Source organism: Myxine glutinosa, chromosome 1 (assembly GCF_964187855.1).
Source record: "Myxine glutinosa chromosome 1, kmMyxGlut1.1, whole genome shotgun sequence".
Classification (NCBI taxonomy): Eukaryota; Metazoa; Chordata; class Myxini; order Myxiniformes; family Myxinidae; genus Myxine; species Myxine glutinosa.
The window spans coordinates 159,771,148-159,789,773 of record NC_136261.1 but is presented as its reverse complement, the minus strand read 5'-3'; the positions used below and the strand labels follow the sequence as shown (position 1 = coordinate 159,789,773).

The 18,626-nt window shown below is 44.7% G+C and overlaps 2 protein-coding genes across 2 annotated transcripts in view; one reads left to right on the top strand and one right to left on the bottom strand.

Annotated features, from left to right (window-relative positions):
- The window catches only part of LOC137430346 (uncharacterized), a 248,047-nt gene that overhangs the window by 102,022 nt on the left and 127,399 nt on the right, over positions 1-18,626 (bottom strand). The window lies entirely within an intron of this gene.
- On the top strand, positions 10,875-13,039 carry LOC144892413 (THAP domain-containing protein 2-like). Its single transcript, XM_078779003.1, has 3 exons — positions 10,875-11,119; positions 11,702-11,897; positions 12,268-13,039. Exons 1-3 carry the CDS (start codon positions 11,052-11,054, stop codon positions 12,580-12,582), a joined length of 579 nt encoding a protein of 192 aa, XP_078635129.1. The 5' UTR covers positions 10,875-11,051; the 3' UTR covers positions 12,583-13,039.

The window sequence follows — 18,626 nt, the reverse complement described above, 5'->3', positions numbered from 1 at the left end:
AAAACGTAATGTATAATAGGTAGCCAATTTATTTTGCTGGTTTATACCAATATTTGCATGTAAAGTGTAAACAACGTTTCATGATTGAAGAGCCCCTTTAAAGTATGTACGCAACCATAAATTGAGAGATTATGAACCCCCCTTTCATTCAAGAAAAACAATGGTATTATAATCATAAACACAGGCTCGAATTGCGAGTGTACTGTCACTGAGTGTCCCCAAAGAGACTTGCAATGCATAGGCCTCGGCCTACACTAAATCGTAAATGACGTTTGTATCATGTATAAAATGTGGGCTATCCCCCTCCCCCTCCCGGGATGCGAGCATAATTGTTTATGTATCGACGTATTTCGGGGTCTAGCGGAACATGCCTGCCATAAATATAAATAAATAATTGGCCAAAATTCTACGAAACGCCGACGTACAGTGACGAGTGCATTTGTACACTACACTCAGTAGCTGCAGCCCGCGTGTCTGTGGCTACGCCATGATACAGGCACAAGGCGATCGGGTTTTTACCGTTTTATCGATCAAACAAAGTCACTACTACAATAACAATCGCTTGATATAAATATTCCTCGCATATTTAACTGAAACTATCAACAAGTAGGCGAGCCCAACACGTACCAGTAATCTAAATCTGCGAGCCGTTCAGCATCATCTTCGTCGTTTTCCACTTCGACCTCCATATTGGCCTCTGGATCTACGTCGGCGTATTCCGGCTCAAACTGATATGGTTGAACACCAATTTCTCTCCGTTCTATATCAAATTCTTCTACAATACTTTCCTCAGCCTCTGATACGTATTCATCGGCTGTAAAGTCCGACAGATCGGAGGAAATATCGAGCGATTCAGTCAGAAACTTCTTCTTCTGCCATGTCTGCCATGTTTATGCACTGTGTGCACCACGATCAGCTGAGATCTATACCTCGTGTGATGTCACAAGGATTCCAGGACTAGCTTTTTTTTTTAATCGTGCCTTTTAAAAAACGCATTTTACGACTAATTTTGCGTTTTCTAAAAAAAATTGTTTTTTTCTAAAGTTTTCTAAAACAAAAAAATTTCTTTTTAAAAATTAAACATTACCTTTGTTCAGGATTTAAATAATTTTGATTTAATAGATTTAAATAATTAAAAAAAATTTTTGGGTCTGGAGTTTTCCTTCAACATCCCCTCTCCTCAAAACAATAAATGAAAAAGAAAGTAGGCCCTAACTGTCAGATAATTTATTTTGATATATCTCGGAATTAGAGGAGAAAAACATCATTTAAGAATAAGAATAAAAGCTTTAATGCAGTAAAACAGAAAAAAAAAATTTACCCAAAAAAATTCCTGGATCCGGAATAACATCCTGAGCTGCACCAAAAACTAATCAATTCTTCCTTCTCCCAAGGGCAATCATCCCACCAACTTTCATCCAAATCCGTTCAGAACTTTTCCAGATATCTTGTTCACAAACACGAACACACACACGGACGGACACGATCGAATGCATTACTCCCTGGCGGGAGTAACAAGATACTGCTGATTCTGGGAGTAACATCCACTGTGGTTCCCATCCTTGTGTTGCACTCTTCCATCCCTAGGACTCTGTTGAGGTAACATCTGGACCATGGACCTGTGCTTACCCCCAAACATGTCCACTTTGGAAAATGGTCCCTTTTGTGTGATACAACAGTGCTGCTCAGTTGGTGGTATGGCATCTGCCATTGATCTGCCTTTGGTGGTAAATAGATGTTTTCTAGCAGAGTCCACACGAGTCTCAGAGCTTGTTCTGCCAGAGAGCAAGCAATACAACGGATGTCTCCAGTTCAAGCATCATATTTTCATTAAAACTTGCTGGACTTTTGGAGTCTGGCGAAGTTGTGCTATTAGTTTTTGATCTTGTTGTTTGAGTGCACATTGCTTAGCTCGCTGAGTTCGCTTCTTTGTCATCGCTTAATGGAAAGGGCTAGACTCTGTTCCAGGTTTGTTGCAAAAGAAACATATGTGACAAAATGGGGAGGTCTGTCTGTAGGTGTCTCCTGTCGACGCACATAGGGACCTCCTCTTGCCTCACTTATACACATGTAGAAGTTCCTTGTAATATTGCCAGTCCAACGGTAGAACACTTGAAGCAACATGATGCATGCCATCAAGCACGATTTCTCGAGAGGGTGGCGAAAAACCCATCACCTTCATCAAGCCAACATGTCTACTGGTGCTGGCGACTTGCCAACATCACGGAAATTTGTCAAATTCTCACCCAGACTCTCATAACCAACTACAGCATCTGTCCGTTTAGAATTTTCCAGACACTGAAGTGGTGCGTTAGAATGGTCTTGGCACACAGCACATAGGGTCCAATCAATAGTATTAGGTGTTGATGTCGATGACTGAAGACTCTCACTGTGAACACTGTGAACATCTCCTCTTTGCTGACATGATGCTCGTTACATTTGCTCATCTCTGAAAAGTAGCAAAAATGACAGACTAACAACGGCTTGTTTAATACTTTAGTTGAAGAGGATAGTATGACCTGGGTGGGTATACCAGTTAGCAAATAATGTAAGTATTAATTTATTTTTGACTTCAGGCATGAACAGCCGGTTCGTGAATGACTTGGGTAAAAAAACAGCGAATGGCAAACGATGAACCAATAAATTCCACATTCATATAATTTCGAAAAATATGTACTAGAATACTAGTGGATGCTTTAAAGACTGCAATGCAATAAAACACAAAAGACTATAATGCAATAAAAGATGCAATAAAAGACTAGAAAAACACAAAAGTAAAAAACAAAGATAGTTTCAAAAAAAATGATACCATACTAATAAAAGACTAGAAAAAGCACAAAATCATCCCGTGAGGTATTTTTAGAGTAATAGTGATGGCATTGGATACTTTATGTCTGTGAAAAAATAGAAAAGGATACTTCCTGCATGATTATATGTGATATATTGCCGAATACATTTGACTTGTTTGATTTTTTTTTAATGTGTGGCGGCCATCTTTGATTTTTCCCAATTATGGGCTTCAGGGGAAATATTGAGCTTGGCACTACATCTGAAATCATTTGGTACACATCAAACATGATCTATGCCAAATCTAGTGATTTTACCACAAAACCCACAGGTTTTCACAAATCGGCCCCACTATCTATATATATAAAACACAGTTTGTGTGTGTGTAATGTTACCGATAGACTCCTAAACGGAGGCTCACATACTTGATATTTGGCACAGACATGGCCATTGAGCCTGGGAAGAACATGGCCGACCTAAAAAAAATTATTTCATAATATTTTTTTACCATATTGTTACCTCAGCGCATTTCAGCGAGGAATATTATACACAGAATCTGACCGGTGGCAGAGAAGCGATCACGTGATGTTCCTTGCCACCATAAACTCAGTTACGCGTTCGCACGTAATTCTGAGCGAAAAGCGATTGCGTTTTTTCACATTTCAGCGACGAACATTGCCATTCACACCACATAGGTTTTTTTTTCCTTTCATCTTTAGATCCATATTTTTTTTCAGCGAGGAATATGATACACGGAATCTGAATCGGTGGCAGAGCAGCGCGCTGATTCGCTCAGAGCGATCACGTGATGTTCCTTGCCGCCATAAACTGACAGCAAGTAGCATATATTTTAGCATGATTAGCATTTAGCATGATTTAGCATGATTTAGCATAGATAGTAGCATGTTTCACAGATTTTTTTTCAGCGAGGAATATTATACACGGAACCATTGAACCACGCCGCCAGACCATTGAACACTCCCCTCCCCTTCCCCCCCCCCCCTCCCCTCCCCTCCCCCGCTTGGCAATGCCGGGTACTTCTGCTAGTATATTAAATTTGTAAGAGGAAGGGGGGAAGTGGTAAAATGATGGAAATATAAAAGTAAGAAATGCGGATGACAAGTCAGCCATTAGGAGGAGAGTATGGGAGAAATAGTATATGTAGGCCTATACACTGCAGTGCAAAAGTCTTAGACATGGTCAGGCGTTACAATATATGGATGTTATGAGCATCAACAGTTTACTCAAAGCATCCACTAGTATTTTCTACGATTATAACAACACTAATGGGGCACCCGTGGGAAACCCACGGGGATAGACATGTAGGCCTATGACATTTGGGCATCTTGAGTTAGATGCTGCACATTCAGTTTTCCAAAATGGATACTGCCAATTTATTAGATCCAGAAATGATGTCATCTACACAATTTATTTACTTCACATAATATGCGAATACGTGTGCATGCACACGGGAAATATAGCTGGCAATGTGTAATAACACGTAATGTAAAATGTGACTTGAAGCCCTGAAATCATCCTCTCCTCTCCCTCCCCCCTCTCACATCACACACACTGCACATGAGAGAGGATCACATAGAGGGGGAGAGGGAAGAGGAGGGAGGGTAGGGAGGTGGTGGGGGGAGAATGGAGAGAGATGTGGGAAAGAAAGTAGAGTGCCACTTCCACCTTGACTGGAGAGAGGGATGGGGTGGGGGAGGTGAACCTGCCTTGACTGACTTACTTCTGTTGTTCATTTTAAAACTTTAAAGTATTGAATACACTTCGCTTTACAAATAAAGAATTGCTTAAAATGAAACGTTATTATCTGGATTATACCGTTATTACCCATAAAGATAATTATTATCCGTTATCCCGGGAATATAAAATATATATAATTGCACTACAGTTTGATCCCTAACTTCAGTTTTCAGTCACTGTACTTTTACCAAGTAATAATAAAAATAAATAATTCCCTAATAAGGAATACTACCCTCCCACTTCTCTCCTCTAGTCCTCTCCCCCTTCACTTCCCCCCACCCCCACACCACCCTTATTCCTCTCCACCCCACACACATCTCCACCCTTCACTCTCCCCTCACTCATCTCCACCCCTGAATTATCTTCTCTCCTCCTCACCAATCCCACCTCACTTCTCTCCAACCCTACCTCACTCCTCTCCAACCACTCCTCTCCAACCCCTCCTCACTCCTCTCCAACCCCTCCTCACTCCTCTCCAACCCCTCCTCACTCCTCTCCAACCCCACCTCACATCTCTCCAACCCTACCTCACTCCTCTCCAACCCTACCTCACTCCTCTCCAACCCCACCTCACATCTCTCCAACCCCACGTCACTTCTCTCCAACCCTACCTCACTCCTCTCCAACCCCTCCTCACTTCTCTCCAACCCCTCACTTCTCTCCAACCCCTCCTCACTTCTCTCCAACCCCTCCTCACTTCTCTCCAACCCCTCCTCACTTCTCTCCAACCCCTCCTCACTTCTCTCCAACCCCTCCTCACTTCTCTCCAACCCCTCCTCACTTCTCTCCAACCCTACCTCACTTCTCTCCAACCCCACCTCACTTCTCTCCAACCCCACCTCACTTCTCTCCAACCCCACCTCACTTCTCTCCAACCCCACCTGACTTCTCTCTAACTCCACCTCACTCCTCCTCCTCATTCCTACCTGACCATTCCCCCCCCCCCCCCCAAACCCGCCTCACTCCTCTCCAACCCCACCTCACTCCTCTCTACTCCTCCTCATTCCTACCTAATCATTCCCCCCCCCCCAACCCCGCCTCACTCCTCTCTACTCCTCCTCTTTCCTACCTGACCTCACGCCACCTCACGGTCTTTCCCATTTCTACCTTTGAGCTTTGCTACACCTGCTGAAACCCTTCTTCACCTATCTCTCTTCCACTCTTCTCATACTGCAGCCATATTAGACGTGATTATGTTCCAGTCTCCCCGTTTCCCCTTCGCTCCAATTTGTGTCTGTTCACCATTTTGTTCCCTGCTTTTCCACTCTTCCCGAGGGAGAAGCCAGTTTGGCTGAAGGGAGTCTGCAATTTTTTTGTGCTCGTCATTTGTAGGTGGCACCTTGTTGGAATTATAACTGAAATATTTTTGTACACCAGTCAAATGCCTTTATCAATGAGCCACACACAACGCTTAGACATACATGAAACCAAATTCCCATCACCGTCCCAACTTGCACACATTTATTCCAGTTTAATTATATCAACATGTTATGTTGCAGATACAGTAGTTGAATGGCGAATTAATTTATCAGAATTTACACCATTTCAAGTACATCCACAAAGAGAGCTACGATTCGTGTCATGTTTTTCATATGAATTCGATGTGACGTCTACTAGACTGCTTATTTATTTTGTATGAAGTTTCAGAAAAATAAAGCCATCCAGCGTCAGGGTTTTCACGACTTGATGAATTAATTTTTTTCAGTTGAAAGGATGGCTCATAGGTAGCGAGTGCACTCACGTTCGATATTGTTTCTTGGCTCGACCATAAATAATCATCCTATTGTTTGAAAAGGATCAAAGGCGTCGTTGCATCAAAGCATCTCCCTCGAGTGCTGGCATTCATTGTTGGAAAACATATGCCAATAGATCTTTGAAAAGAGCAGGCCATTGTGTGCCGATACACTGACCAATTTCTAAATCTCTGCCATTATCTACAGGGGGCACCGCATCAAATGCAAATGAACGCTTTCCCTTCCCCCCCCCCCCAACCACAAAATAATGCAACTGGAAACCTGATGCCCAAGAGCGAAATAAGAGATTATTTGGAAGACGTCAGCACAAAAAAGTTGTTTTTAACTCGTTCATTTGACATTCTGCAATTTGTCATCGAGATCCCCTGCACTCGGTATATTAGTGCCACTGGCTGAGGTTAAGCATATGAAACTCTGGCAAATCAAAGAAAGTAATATCACATGATGTTTATGATCATGATGTTTATCATTGTGCGATTCAAAAAAACAACGAGAAAGCATCTAAAAAATGCAAAGCCCATCTGAGTCCGTTTGTCTTCAACCGTCTCCTTCCATAAGCTAAACACGACAGTTAAAAAAAATCCAAAAGGAAAATTGACGATTTTATGGAGCCTTGACCTTTGAGATTTTCATCTAAAAGAAATAATCAGGTTGTAGCTTTTGATCGATTAATTAAGTGACCCAATATGCAAATTCTTTAAATTTCAGGACAATTGGGTGAAAATTGGCGATTTTATGCGACCTTGGCCTTTGACCTTTTGATCTAAAAAAAAAGAAAAAAGAACAATTAGCTCCTAGCTTTTGATTGGTGAACCAATTCAGTGACCCAATATGCAAAGTCTTTAAATTTCAAGTCAATTGCGTGCAAATTGGCGATTTTACGCAACCTTGACCTTTTGACCTAAAAAAGCAATCATCTTCTAGCGTTTGATTGGTGAACCAATTCAGTCACCCGATATGCAAATTCTTAAAATTTCAGGTCAATCGGATGAAAATTGACGATTTTATGTGATGCTGACCTTTGACCTTTTGACAAAATTATTAATTTGTCTTATCCGTATTATCATAAAAAAAGCTTTGGTGAATATTTGATGACAAAACTCAAATGGTAAAAAAACCTATACAGACGACACAGACGACAGAGACGACAGAGGACACAGACGACACAGAGGACACAGACGACACAGACGACACAGAGGACACAGAGGACACAGAGGACACAGAGGACACAGAGGACACAGAGGACACAGAGGACACAGAGGACACAGACGACACAGACGACACAGACGACACAGAGGACACAGAGGACACAGACGACACAGACCACAGACGACACACACACAGACGACACACACACAGACGACACACACACAGACGACACACACACAGACGACACACACACAGACGACACACACACAGACGACACACACACAGACGACACACACACAGACGACACACACACAGACGACACACACACAGACGACACACACACAGACGACACACACACAGACGACACACACAGACGACACACACACAGACGACACACACACAGACGACACACACACAGACGACACACACACAGACGACACACACACAGACGACACACACACAGACGACACACACACAGACGACACACACACAGACGACACACACACAGACGACACACACACAGACGACACACACACAGACGACACACACACAGACGACACACACACAGACGACACACACACAGACGACACACACACAGACGACACACACACAGACGACACACACACAGACGACACACACACAGACGACACACACACAGACGACACACACACAGACGACACACACACAGACGACACACACACAGACGACACACACACAGACGACACACACACAGACGCGACACACACACAGACGACACACACACACACGACACACACACAGACGACACACACACAGACGACACACACACAGACGACACACACACAGACGACACACACACACACACACACACACACACACACACACACACACACACACACACACACACACACACACACACACACACACACACACACACACACACACACACGACACACACACACACACGACACACACACAGACGACACACACACAGACGACACACACACAGACGACACACACACAGACGACACACACACAGACGACACACACACAGACGACACACACACAGACGACACACACACAGACGACACACACACAGACGACACACACACACACGACACACACACACACACACACACACACACACACACACACACACACACACACACACACACACACACACACACACACACACACACACACACACACACACACACACACACACACACACACACACACACACACACACACACACACACACACACTTGATTGCAAAACTCCATGTCCTGCTGTGCGGGGACGGGCTAATATACCAAGCCCAACATCTAGAGATTTCAGATTAGTTTTTTGCTCCGGTTGTTGTGTTGACGAATGCAATTAAAATATACCTTCCAAAAACACAGTCAATCAATTTCTATTGAACAGGGACTGCCTGGGCATAGCAACAATGCTGAGAACATTCAGGAAGATCTCTGCAGAGACGTGGAGGGCAGAGGGAACATGGTGCTTTGTAAATGGCACAATGTCAAATCATTTGCATGGTATTTCATTCTTTACTCAATGCAAGGCCCATAAAGATTCACACGTATATTTAGGCTCATAAAAAGAAAGTTGCCCAAATCACAAAAAGTCAAATACAAGTACAATATTGATCAAGTTAATGATAGGGCAAAACAAGCATTGATAAACCCTTTGTACATCAGCAACATTTGCAATATGCTAAGGTAACAGATTCCAGCAACACACTGTCAAAGCCAATCTGCTACGTTGGTAGGACATTGACAATTACCGTACTTGATTGGCCTGTCTGTTTACCTGTCTCTCCTCTACCTGAAATGTCATGGACATATTGCATTTGCATCACATCTATGACAGCTATGGGAAAGGCACAGACACAGCCGGCTGCACATCATAGCATGGTGCCTATCCCTTCTGTCTTCTTTCCTCCTTCTACAACTTAATGCAGACTTGACAGGGCCTATACACAAAGGTAATGGCAAACCATCATGCACCCGGTGCATTTCAAGCTTACGACAGTATTCCTTGTCTCTTGGTCGGTGTACACATTCTGGTCCAGGAAGATTCGACAAATGACACATAAAGAACACTTGTTTGACTGGTATAAACTGGAGGATCACGTAAAAACCCATCAAGTCATAATAGCTGCTAATTCCAGCACAAAACTAAACGTCTGCGTGGGTGGCACAAGAGGATAACAGGAAGAAGAAAAGGGCCGATTTATCTGCCTTTAAAGATGAAAAGGTGTTGACGTTTCCTGGGCCTTACCTCTGGCGAAACAAAAGAGAGGAAGAGGACTCATTTTTGTTTTGACAAAGAGAAAGGTCAGAAACATCACCATATTTTCATCTTGCACAGCAGGTAAATCAATCATTTCCTTCTTGCCATTGTCATGATCGAGTGCAGTCTTTTTGAAGAGGTTACATTCAGAATATCACACACACACACACACACACACACACACACACACACACACACACACACACACACACACACACACACACACACACACACACACACACACACACACACACACACACACACACACACACACACACACACACTCAGTTAATACCGGGAGTGTCACGGAAGGCAATCGAGCGTTACTTCGAGGCGTTCAATTCAATTGCAGACTTCACTATATGTAATATACGCGCTGGAGGAAGAATGGGGAGAGGGGAAGATGAAGCTTACCTTCACTTCACGATCGCCGGCAGTTCCAAAGCCTGCAAAGAAAATAACTCACACAAACACGGATTTAGAAATATACAGAGAAAATAATGAAAAGATTTATTACAACGGATGCCGGGACAAGAAAAGCGCGACGATAATAAATAATGTTCCTATATGGAGCGCTCCCGCACCAGACTTAAACATAGACAAAGGGAAGATAAATAAAAATAACCGTGTGTGTGCACTTAGCTCAACCAGCTCGGGTCTCGTCAGGGTTCGTCAAACTCGAGCGCGCAGGCCCAAGCGTTCGTCCACGCGTCGTTTCTGCCTGGTAAACTGCAGCTCTCCGTCCCCCGCTTTCTCCTCATGTCAGTCGAACAGGGGAACGAGGAGTCGAGGCCAGCACACAACCACTTGTGCCGAGGTCCAGAACACCAAGAGGAGAAGAGAATCGTCAGCACACACTCACAGGCAGGCACAGGCAGACACCAGAGCAAGAGCCAAGAGCCAAGAGAGAAAATATCGGTCCACAATTGTTTTTATAATCCCGGCTCTGATGTCAACGTGCTCCTCCTCCACTCAGCGCAGACCAACAACACCGGCCCAGTGCTCCACCAATGGCCGCGTCACTTCTCCTCGCTCCTCTCTCTACCAATCGGCGGGCTTCGTCCTGCCTCGTGTCTTCCTATTGGTGGTGTCTCGTCCAATCGCTGCCCCTCTGGTCGTGTCTTTTGCACGGAGGTATATAATAAACTGGAGAGCCAATGACGGCTGTCGGCTGAAGCTAGCGGAAGTTGCTTGGCGGCCATATTGGGAAGCCGATTGTGTCTGCGTCCGTGTTTGATCTCACAATCAGCTGATCTCACAATTTCTGATTCATTTTGGATGCTTACCGACTGTAAGGAGTCTTATTTGTGAACGCGCTGTTTCAAAATGCCACAGTGTGTTGCATTTGACTGCACAAATACCTCAGGGAAGGCCTCCACATGCACATTTCACAAGTAAGTGACAAACCGCGATCGCGGGTGTTCTGCTTTTTCAGTTTTTGGCGTGGTCACGGTGGTGGGGCTAGGTAATTAAGTTTCAATGTAGTTTCAATGAAGTTTGAACACTGTGTTTGAATTTGATGATGTTAGACCACGCGCAGGGTGTGCAATACGACACAGATCTCAAATATAACTGTATTGTGTATTCACTAGGGCTATGTGAGTATGTCAGACTGATGTCTGATTGACTCATTCATTGATTCAGATTGAAGTATCGAGATTGACTCGTCAGCTCGTGATCATTGTCAAGTGATTTAATTTGTGATGAGCTTCACTTAATTGTCCAGTCTACTACTGTCAGGGTTTCCATGCCCTCCTGTGTCACTCGTGAGCAGAAAGAGCAAATGGGGGTTACTTGTGGAAGGTACGAAAGTCCGACACATGGCAAACATTAGCAGATGAAGTTGTATTTAACTATACATATGAAACTCAAAATATTATTTTGATATGGAGTCGTTTTGACTCGGATGTTTTGACTGCCCTCTGAGGTTTTGACCCGCAACCACATTTTGTGACCACAATGTATTTTGTTTCAAGGTTTCCAAAGGATAAGGACTTGTGCTCTCGATGGACATCTGCCCTGAGAAGGGAGTCCTTCTACCCCACCCCAGGCACCACAGTTCTGTGCAGTGATCACTTCAATGAGAGTGACTTCGACAGGACTGGTCAAACCGTCCGACTGAAGCCGAAGTCCGTCCCCAGCTGTTTCAACTTCCCAGCACATTTAAAGAAGGTAAACTATGCTATGTTGGTATTCCACCTATGTTATGATAGTAACCCATCACATGCCATGTCTGCTGCTTCATATGCAGCTCCTAAGACATAGTTTTATGGAGAACAACTCAGTTGCTTTTTAAAAGATTTAGAGCTGAGCCGAATCCCATTTTGTACACTTTCTTGGCATTTCCCCCCCGAAGCTTTGTTGTAATAATATTTAACAAAATGTTTAGTCTTTGAAACAATGTTACAATACGTCCAACGCAGTCACATCTATTTCTAATTAGAACCCCAATCTAATGAACGAAGCTTCTAAGCATTCGGCTCAGCCCTAAAAACAACTTAATGAGTATTAATGGTTCACCTTTTCTTTTCTTTCCAAATAGGTTACAGCTTTGAGGAAAGCGCCAGTGGCCAGGTCTGTCATCCAAGAAGATACACCAGAACCTCAAGCCACTACTCAAGATCCTGAACCTGAGGTGGGACCCTCATTTCAGACCACAGATCACTCCTACTCCGTCACAAGTCCACTGGTATTGAAGCACAAGCTCGATGAAGCAGTCCACAAGCTGGACAACTTTCGAAAAAAAATTAAAAGTGAGTCAGCAACACAACAGAAGGTTAGCCAGAAAAGTGGAGTCCCTGAATACCATCGTGGAAGACCTGAGGGAGAATGGGATGGTCACCGACAATTGTATTGAAATGCTCAACACAACATTCTCTGGTGTGTCAAAAGCTATTGTGAGCAGAATGCTGAAGAACAAAGGCAGCGGCAAACGCTCGAGAGATGAATACGATCCAGTCATCAAAGCTTTCGCACTCACTCTTCAATTTTATTCTGCTAAAGGATACGACTATGTTCGAGAGACATTCGACTTGGCACTGCCAAGTCCATCCACAATCCGGAAATGGTACAGTGCAATTGATGGTTCACCTGGTTTTAGTGCAGTTGTATTCCAAGCACTAGAGAGCCGGTTTAAAGCAGAGAAGGAGACTGGCAAGAGAACACTGTGTAGCCTGATGTTAGACGAGATGGCCATCATGAAGGCAATTGACTTTTTAGGGGACAAGGTATTGGGGTACGTCGACATCGGAAACGGAGTCCAAGATGACAGTGCTCCCCAGGCCAGCAACGCACTGGTTTTCATGCTGGTTGCACTGAATGACAGTTGGAAAGTGCCTGTAGCATACTTTATGATAAATGGATTGTCGGGGAAGGAACAGGCGAATTTGGTGACACAATGTCTACTAAAATTGCATGATATCGGTGCAGAGGTGGTTTCCTTAACTTGCGATGGACCGTCCGCTCATTTGACAATGTTACGTGAGCTAGGTGCCGACATCACGCCGCAGAATGTGAAACCAACATTTCCCCACCCAGCAAATCCCGAAAAGAAAATTTGTGTTGTACTCGATGCATGTCACATGCTTAAACTTGCAAGAAACTGTCTTGGATCCATGAAAATGATGGAGGATGGCAACAAAAAAGTCATCGCGTGGAAATACATCCAGGCACTCTTTGATCTGCAGAAGAGGGAAGGCTTGCGTCTGGGAAATAAGCTCTCCCGGAAACACATCGAGTGGAAGAGCAATGTCATGAAGGTGGACACAGCTGCTCAGACATTGAGCACTAGTGTGGCAGATGCAATTCGGTTTTGCAGGGACACTTTGCAACTATCAGAATTTCAGGGCAGTGAGGCTACCTGCCAATACATTGAAACATTGGACAAACTGTTTGACATTCTAAATTCTCGCAATCCATTGGCAATCCTCACAGTTTGACTGTGAGGCAGACAGCAACCATGTGTTTGCTTTAATACATTCTGTATCACAATCATACAGCAAGATACGTTTCCATCATGTTGTGAGAACACTCGATGATGACATGAAGGAAGAGCGCATCAGGAAAAAATATTGCAAACTGGTCCTGTTTGCTCACCAGTGAGGCAACACCAGAGCAAGCTGAAATATAAGAGCGACCTCATCTCTACATGGTGTGGGTGTGTTTTGTGGGTTAACTGTGAATTGTGTGGGTTAACTACATGACAGCGTTTCATGTCATTTATGTGACTGACTCACTGTTGATGTGTTGCTGACCCATGTCAGTGTAGAATAAACTCTGGTTATCATTATATCTGCGTGGTTTCTAACATCTCGGTAATAGAAACATACACATCTTAGTTACAATATAATGACTGAATTAAGTAACATCATATAACATGACAACAAATCAGATCTTTATATTGAGGAATATTATAGAACAAGCCAAAGAATGGCAAACGACGATGTACCTCAATTTTATAGATTTCTAGAAAGCTTTCGACTCCTTGCCCAGAGAAAGTCTGGGTCATAATGAAGAAATACAGCATACCTGGAAAATTAGTGAACCTTGTAAAAGCCCTTTACCAAGACTTTCAATGTGCGGTCGTCGACCAAGGTGAAACAACAGAATGGTTCAAGGTGAAGACAGGAGTTAAACAGGGGTGTAACATGTCAGGATTCTTATTCCTACTAGTGGGTGATTGGGTCATGAGAAGAACGATAAAGAACACCGAGCGGTAATTTTGGGCACTTTTTTTTCAAACAAGCTCTAAACCATTGGATTCCCCAGGAAAAATGCGTCTAGAACCAACTTCAAACTTAATGAACACCATTTCCTTAAAGAACGGGATTCTGAGCCCGAATATCAGTTCAAATATTAGTATTCTATATTAATTAAATAGTCGGCGGTCCTAAAATTCGCTCCAGCTGCATCATCAGTGCGCCACGCCTTTGCTTTGACAGGCTTACGATCGGCTTCCCAATATGGCCGCCAGACTATTTCCGGTGGCTTCACGGCGGCTAATGCTGCGAGGTGGCCAATTGGCTCTCCATATTATATACCTCCGTGGTCTTTTGCCTGCTTTCTCGTTCTCGATGTTGCCATTCAAGTTGGTGATGTAGCCGGTGATGTCGAACTGACTTGTTGGGTGGTTTTATTGGGGGGGGGGGATGTTTAATTATTGTACTAGGGCCATTCTCACGAGTGTCTATGTGCAGTGCCATAAGTGACAATGGAATGATCACAAGGTTTTACGAGCCGGGGAATTAACATAATCCCTACGATAATTAGCACAAGGGTCATCCTTGTATGACCACGAAGATACACTTACCCGACATTCGGCTAAACAGGTCCCTGACTTATGTACATCAAAGTGGTTCTTTCTACCCACGATCATCGGAGCACCTACCTATGCAGATCTACCTGAATCTATATATCACTACTCCAAAATTCATAACAATACTACATCTGTGTAGTGTCTGGCCTGGTGTTGGCTTAGCGGTTAGGGTGCAGGCTTGGGATCCTAGGATCCTGAGTTCGAATCCCGGTCGATCGCCGAACCAACACCAGGGGGGTTGACTCAGCCTGTCATCCTTCCGAGGTCAGCAAATTGAGTACCAGCTTGCTGGGATGAATGATCCGGTGTGTACCCCGATTTAGAATAGGTACACCGTATCCCTGCGCATCGTAAGAGGCGACTCACGGTTGGCGTCAGGAAGGGCATCCGGCCATAAAAACATTGCCTCAAACAGGGAACCATGATTGTCATGGGGCCCGCAAGGCCAACCCCCACTCTAGCGGGGGAAAATGGCCTTAAAACGATCATTCGTTCATTCATTCATCTGCGCAGTGTCTGTCACGTCACGTCACTGAACTACTCGCTCAAAATTTTGTGAAATGGTACCAATCGCCTGGTATGCACCTACCTCTACCATGTGCATGTCCTGATGCCTAAGTCACACATAGGCGGATTTGTCGGCGACTACTGGCGACTGGAAAAATCGCCACCACCCGCCGACAATCGTAATGAAACCGTAATGGACGGTCGCCTGTAGTCGTGGTTATCCTCCCCAGGTCGGCTGCAGTCGGCAAGAGCCGCAAAGGGGCCAAATATATTTTTTAATGTTTAAAAACGGCGCGCTCAGTCGCACTCGAAAAAAATCCGCCATGCTGTCGTGATGGAACCGCCATGCTGTCGTCGGTATCCGTAATAAGAGCGTAAAGCGGCCGCAACCCAGTCGCTCATAGTCTTCCGCAATCGCCCCACCAGCTAGCACGGCAGAGATGCGAATGCCATACGGCCTTCCTGCGGCATCTTCCCGACTACGGGCCGACACTGTTGCGGCTGCATATCGACTACAGAAGAACTGCCACGTCTCCCCTGCGGCTATGGGAGACTGACGACGACAGCAGTAGGACTAGTGGCGGCCGAGTTACGGGCATTGGCGACAGAGATACGACTACCTGGCGACTGCATTACGACATACCACGATTCCATGGCAAGACAGGATGGTGTGAGGGTCTCCGTGGAGTGAGGTCCTGTGGTGCCGACAAGGATATGGCTTTATTGTTTGGACTTGGGACTTTTGGGAACTTTATTTTTGGGACTTTGGTCCTTTGGAAACTTTATTTATGGGACTTGGGACCAGTGGAAATAATTTGTTGGACTTTATTTCCATTCTCTCTCCCTGCAGAAAAGTTTGATTATTACATTACAATGATACATCTTTATTAACTTTGTTATTGTACATCAAACATCTTTATGCTTCATGTCATCCATCATTGAAATGAATAAAGTGAAATGTAAAATAGAGAAATAAAGATTTAAAAAGTTGTGTGAATCGTCTCCAATCGCCGGCGGTCTTATTGCAGTCTTGCGGACGTCGGAGTAAACCTCCACCCGGCCCCAATGCAGTCGCCGCGATCCGCCATCGGTCGTAATCTAGCTGCCTGACTGTCGCCACGCTGCCGCCGTGCAGCCGCAATGCAGTCGTCGTCGATCTTCAACAGTCGCCATCCCACTCGGGGCGTCGTCGCAATGCAGTCGCAATGTGGCCGCCTGCAGTCGCCATACTGCCGCCTGACCATATTTGACCGCCCGAAATCGCCAGTAGTTGCCGAAAAATCTTGATCGCCGGCAGTCGCCAGTAGTCGCCAAAATATCCGCCTATGTGTGACTTAGGCATGAGGGTATATATTTTTTGAACAACAAAAAAATTTCAACTTAAATATTCAACTTCAATTGTTTATAAAATGTAATATCACATATGTTACAAAGACATTTGTGCAAAATAGTTGTTTGTATTATGATTGGTGTAAATGATGACAACACAGCAACTCAGGTACAATCATTATCCTCAGCTTAAACAAGCCTATTTCTCTGGAGCGACGCGTGGTGAGGCGAGCGTAGCGAGCCGAGCCATGCTAGTATATCTATAATAATAAAAGGCAGTGTCCGCCTGTCCGTCTCCTCCATAACTCCAAAAACCATGAAAACTAGCGGCCCCAAACTTTGCATGCATACACCTGGACCTCCAACAGATTGTAATTAGACAACTCTTGTATGGTGCTGTTCTCTATTGCGTTCTCATCTTGTGTAATACTGCGCATTGTTATTTGCATATTCTGTATCTATTATCTTATTCTAATATCTACCATCGCTTTCTTTGTCTTGCAGATTGATTGTTCATCGTTGTTGCTAATAAACCTGCATTCAATTGATACATTCTTGTTTATGAACAATCAACTCATCTGAAGATGCCTGCTGCAGTCTGCCCCTTCCCGAGCTGTGTCTACGTTACTGACAGCACTGACAATGCCGTTGCTGCTATCCAGCTCTCCATCCACGCCATGACTCACACGTCCATTGCACCAGCCAAACCGGACAAAGTCAGCCGTCCTCGTATCCAAACCGGCGGTACCAGCGAAGATTGGCAATATTTCACCAGAAGATGGGATGGTTACAAGGCAGCGACCCAGATAATCGGCAATGATGTTCGCGTTCAACTCCTTGAATGTTGTGATGATAACCTACGACGTGACCTCCACCGCAGCAACCCACGCATTGAAATCAAGGACGAGGCAGCTATACTACAAGCCATTCGGTCCCTTGCTGTCCGAGAGGAGAATACCATGGTGTCCCGCGTAAACCTCCACAACATGCGACAGGACCGAGAAGAACCAATTCGTACCTACGCAGCCCGTCTGGCTGGTCAAGCTGAGATCTGCAAGTTTTCTGTTGTATGCTCATGCAATCCCCCTACTGATGTCAACTACACCAAGGACATGGTTCGCGATGTCCTATGTCGGGGACTCGCCGATCAAGATATACAACAGGACATTCTCGGCGATCAAAATCAGAACATGAGCTTGGAGGAAGTTCTCATTTTCGTCGAGGCCAAGGAAGCAGGGAAACGTTCCCAGAATGCCTTGCTCGATAGTGAAGGCGCTCATGGCGCAAGCCAATACAAAAACTGGAAGAACAAAAGAGCCCTGATCACTACCGACAAGCAGGCGGCCATTTGTAGTTATTGCGGCAACACTGGTCATGGCAAACAGCCGAACATCGACCAAAGGCGTCAATTCTGCAATGCCTACGGGAAAACATGCAGTAAATGCGCCACTCGCGGCCATTTTGCACATGTCTGCCGGGGAGGGACGAAAAAGGCGGACAACAAACCTACGGACAAATCAATGGATGCTCATGATGTGGAAGAAAGCAGCCAGGTCCACGATCTCCTCTGCTCTGTCACGGAACGAGAAACGGCCATTTGGAAGCCGCAAATTAAAAGGGCCATGGCCACCTTGTCAACTCCACTACACCTCGACCACCATATATTTGACCACCTCTCTGGCTGGACCAAGAAGAAGTCTCAACCACAGCCGTACATAAAACTCATAGCACGGATCGATAAGGAATCTTAT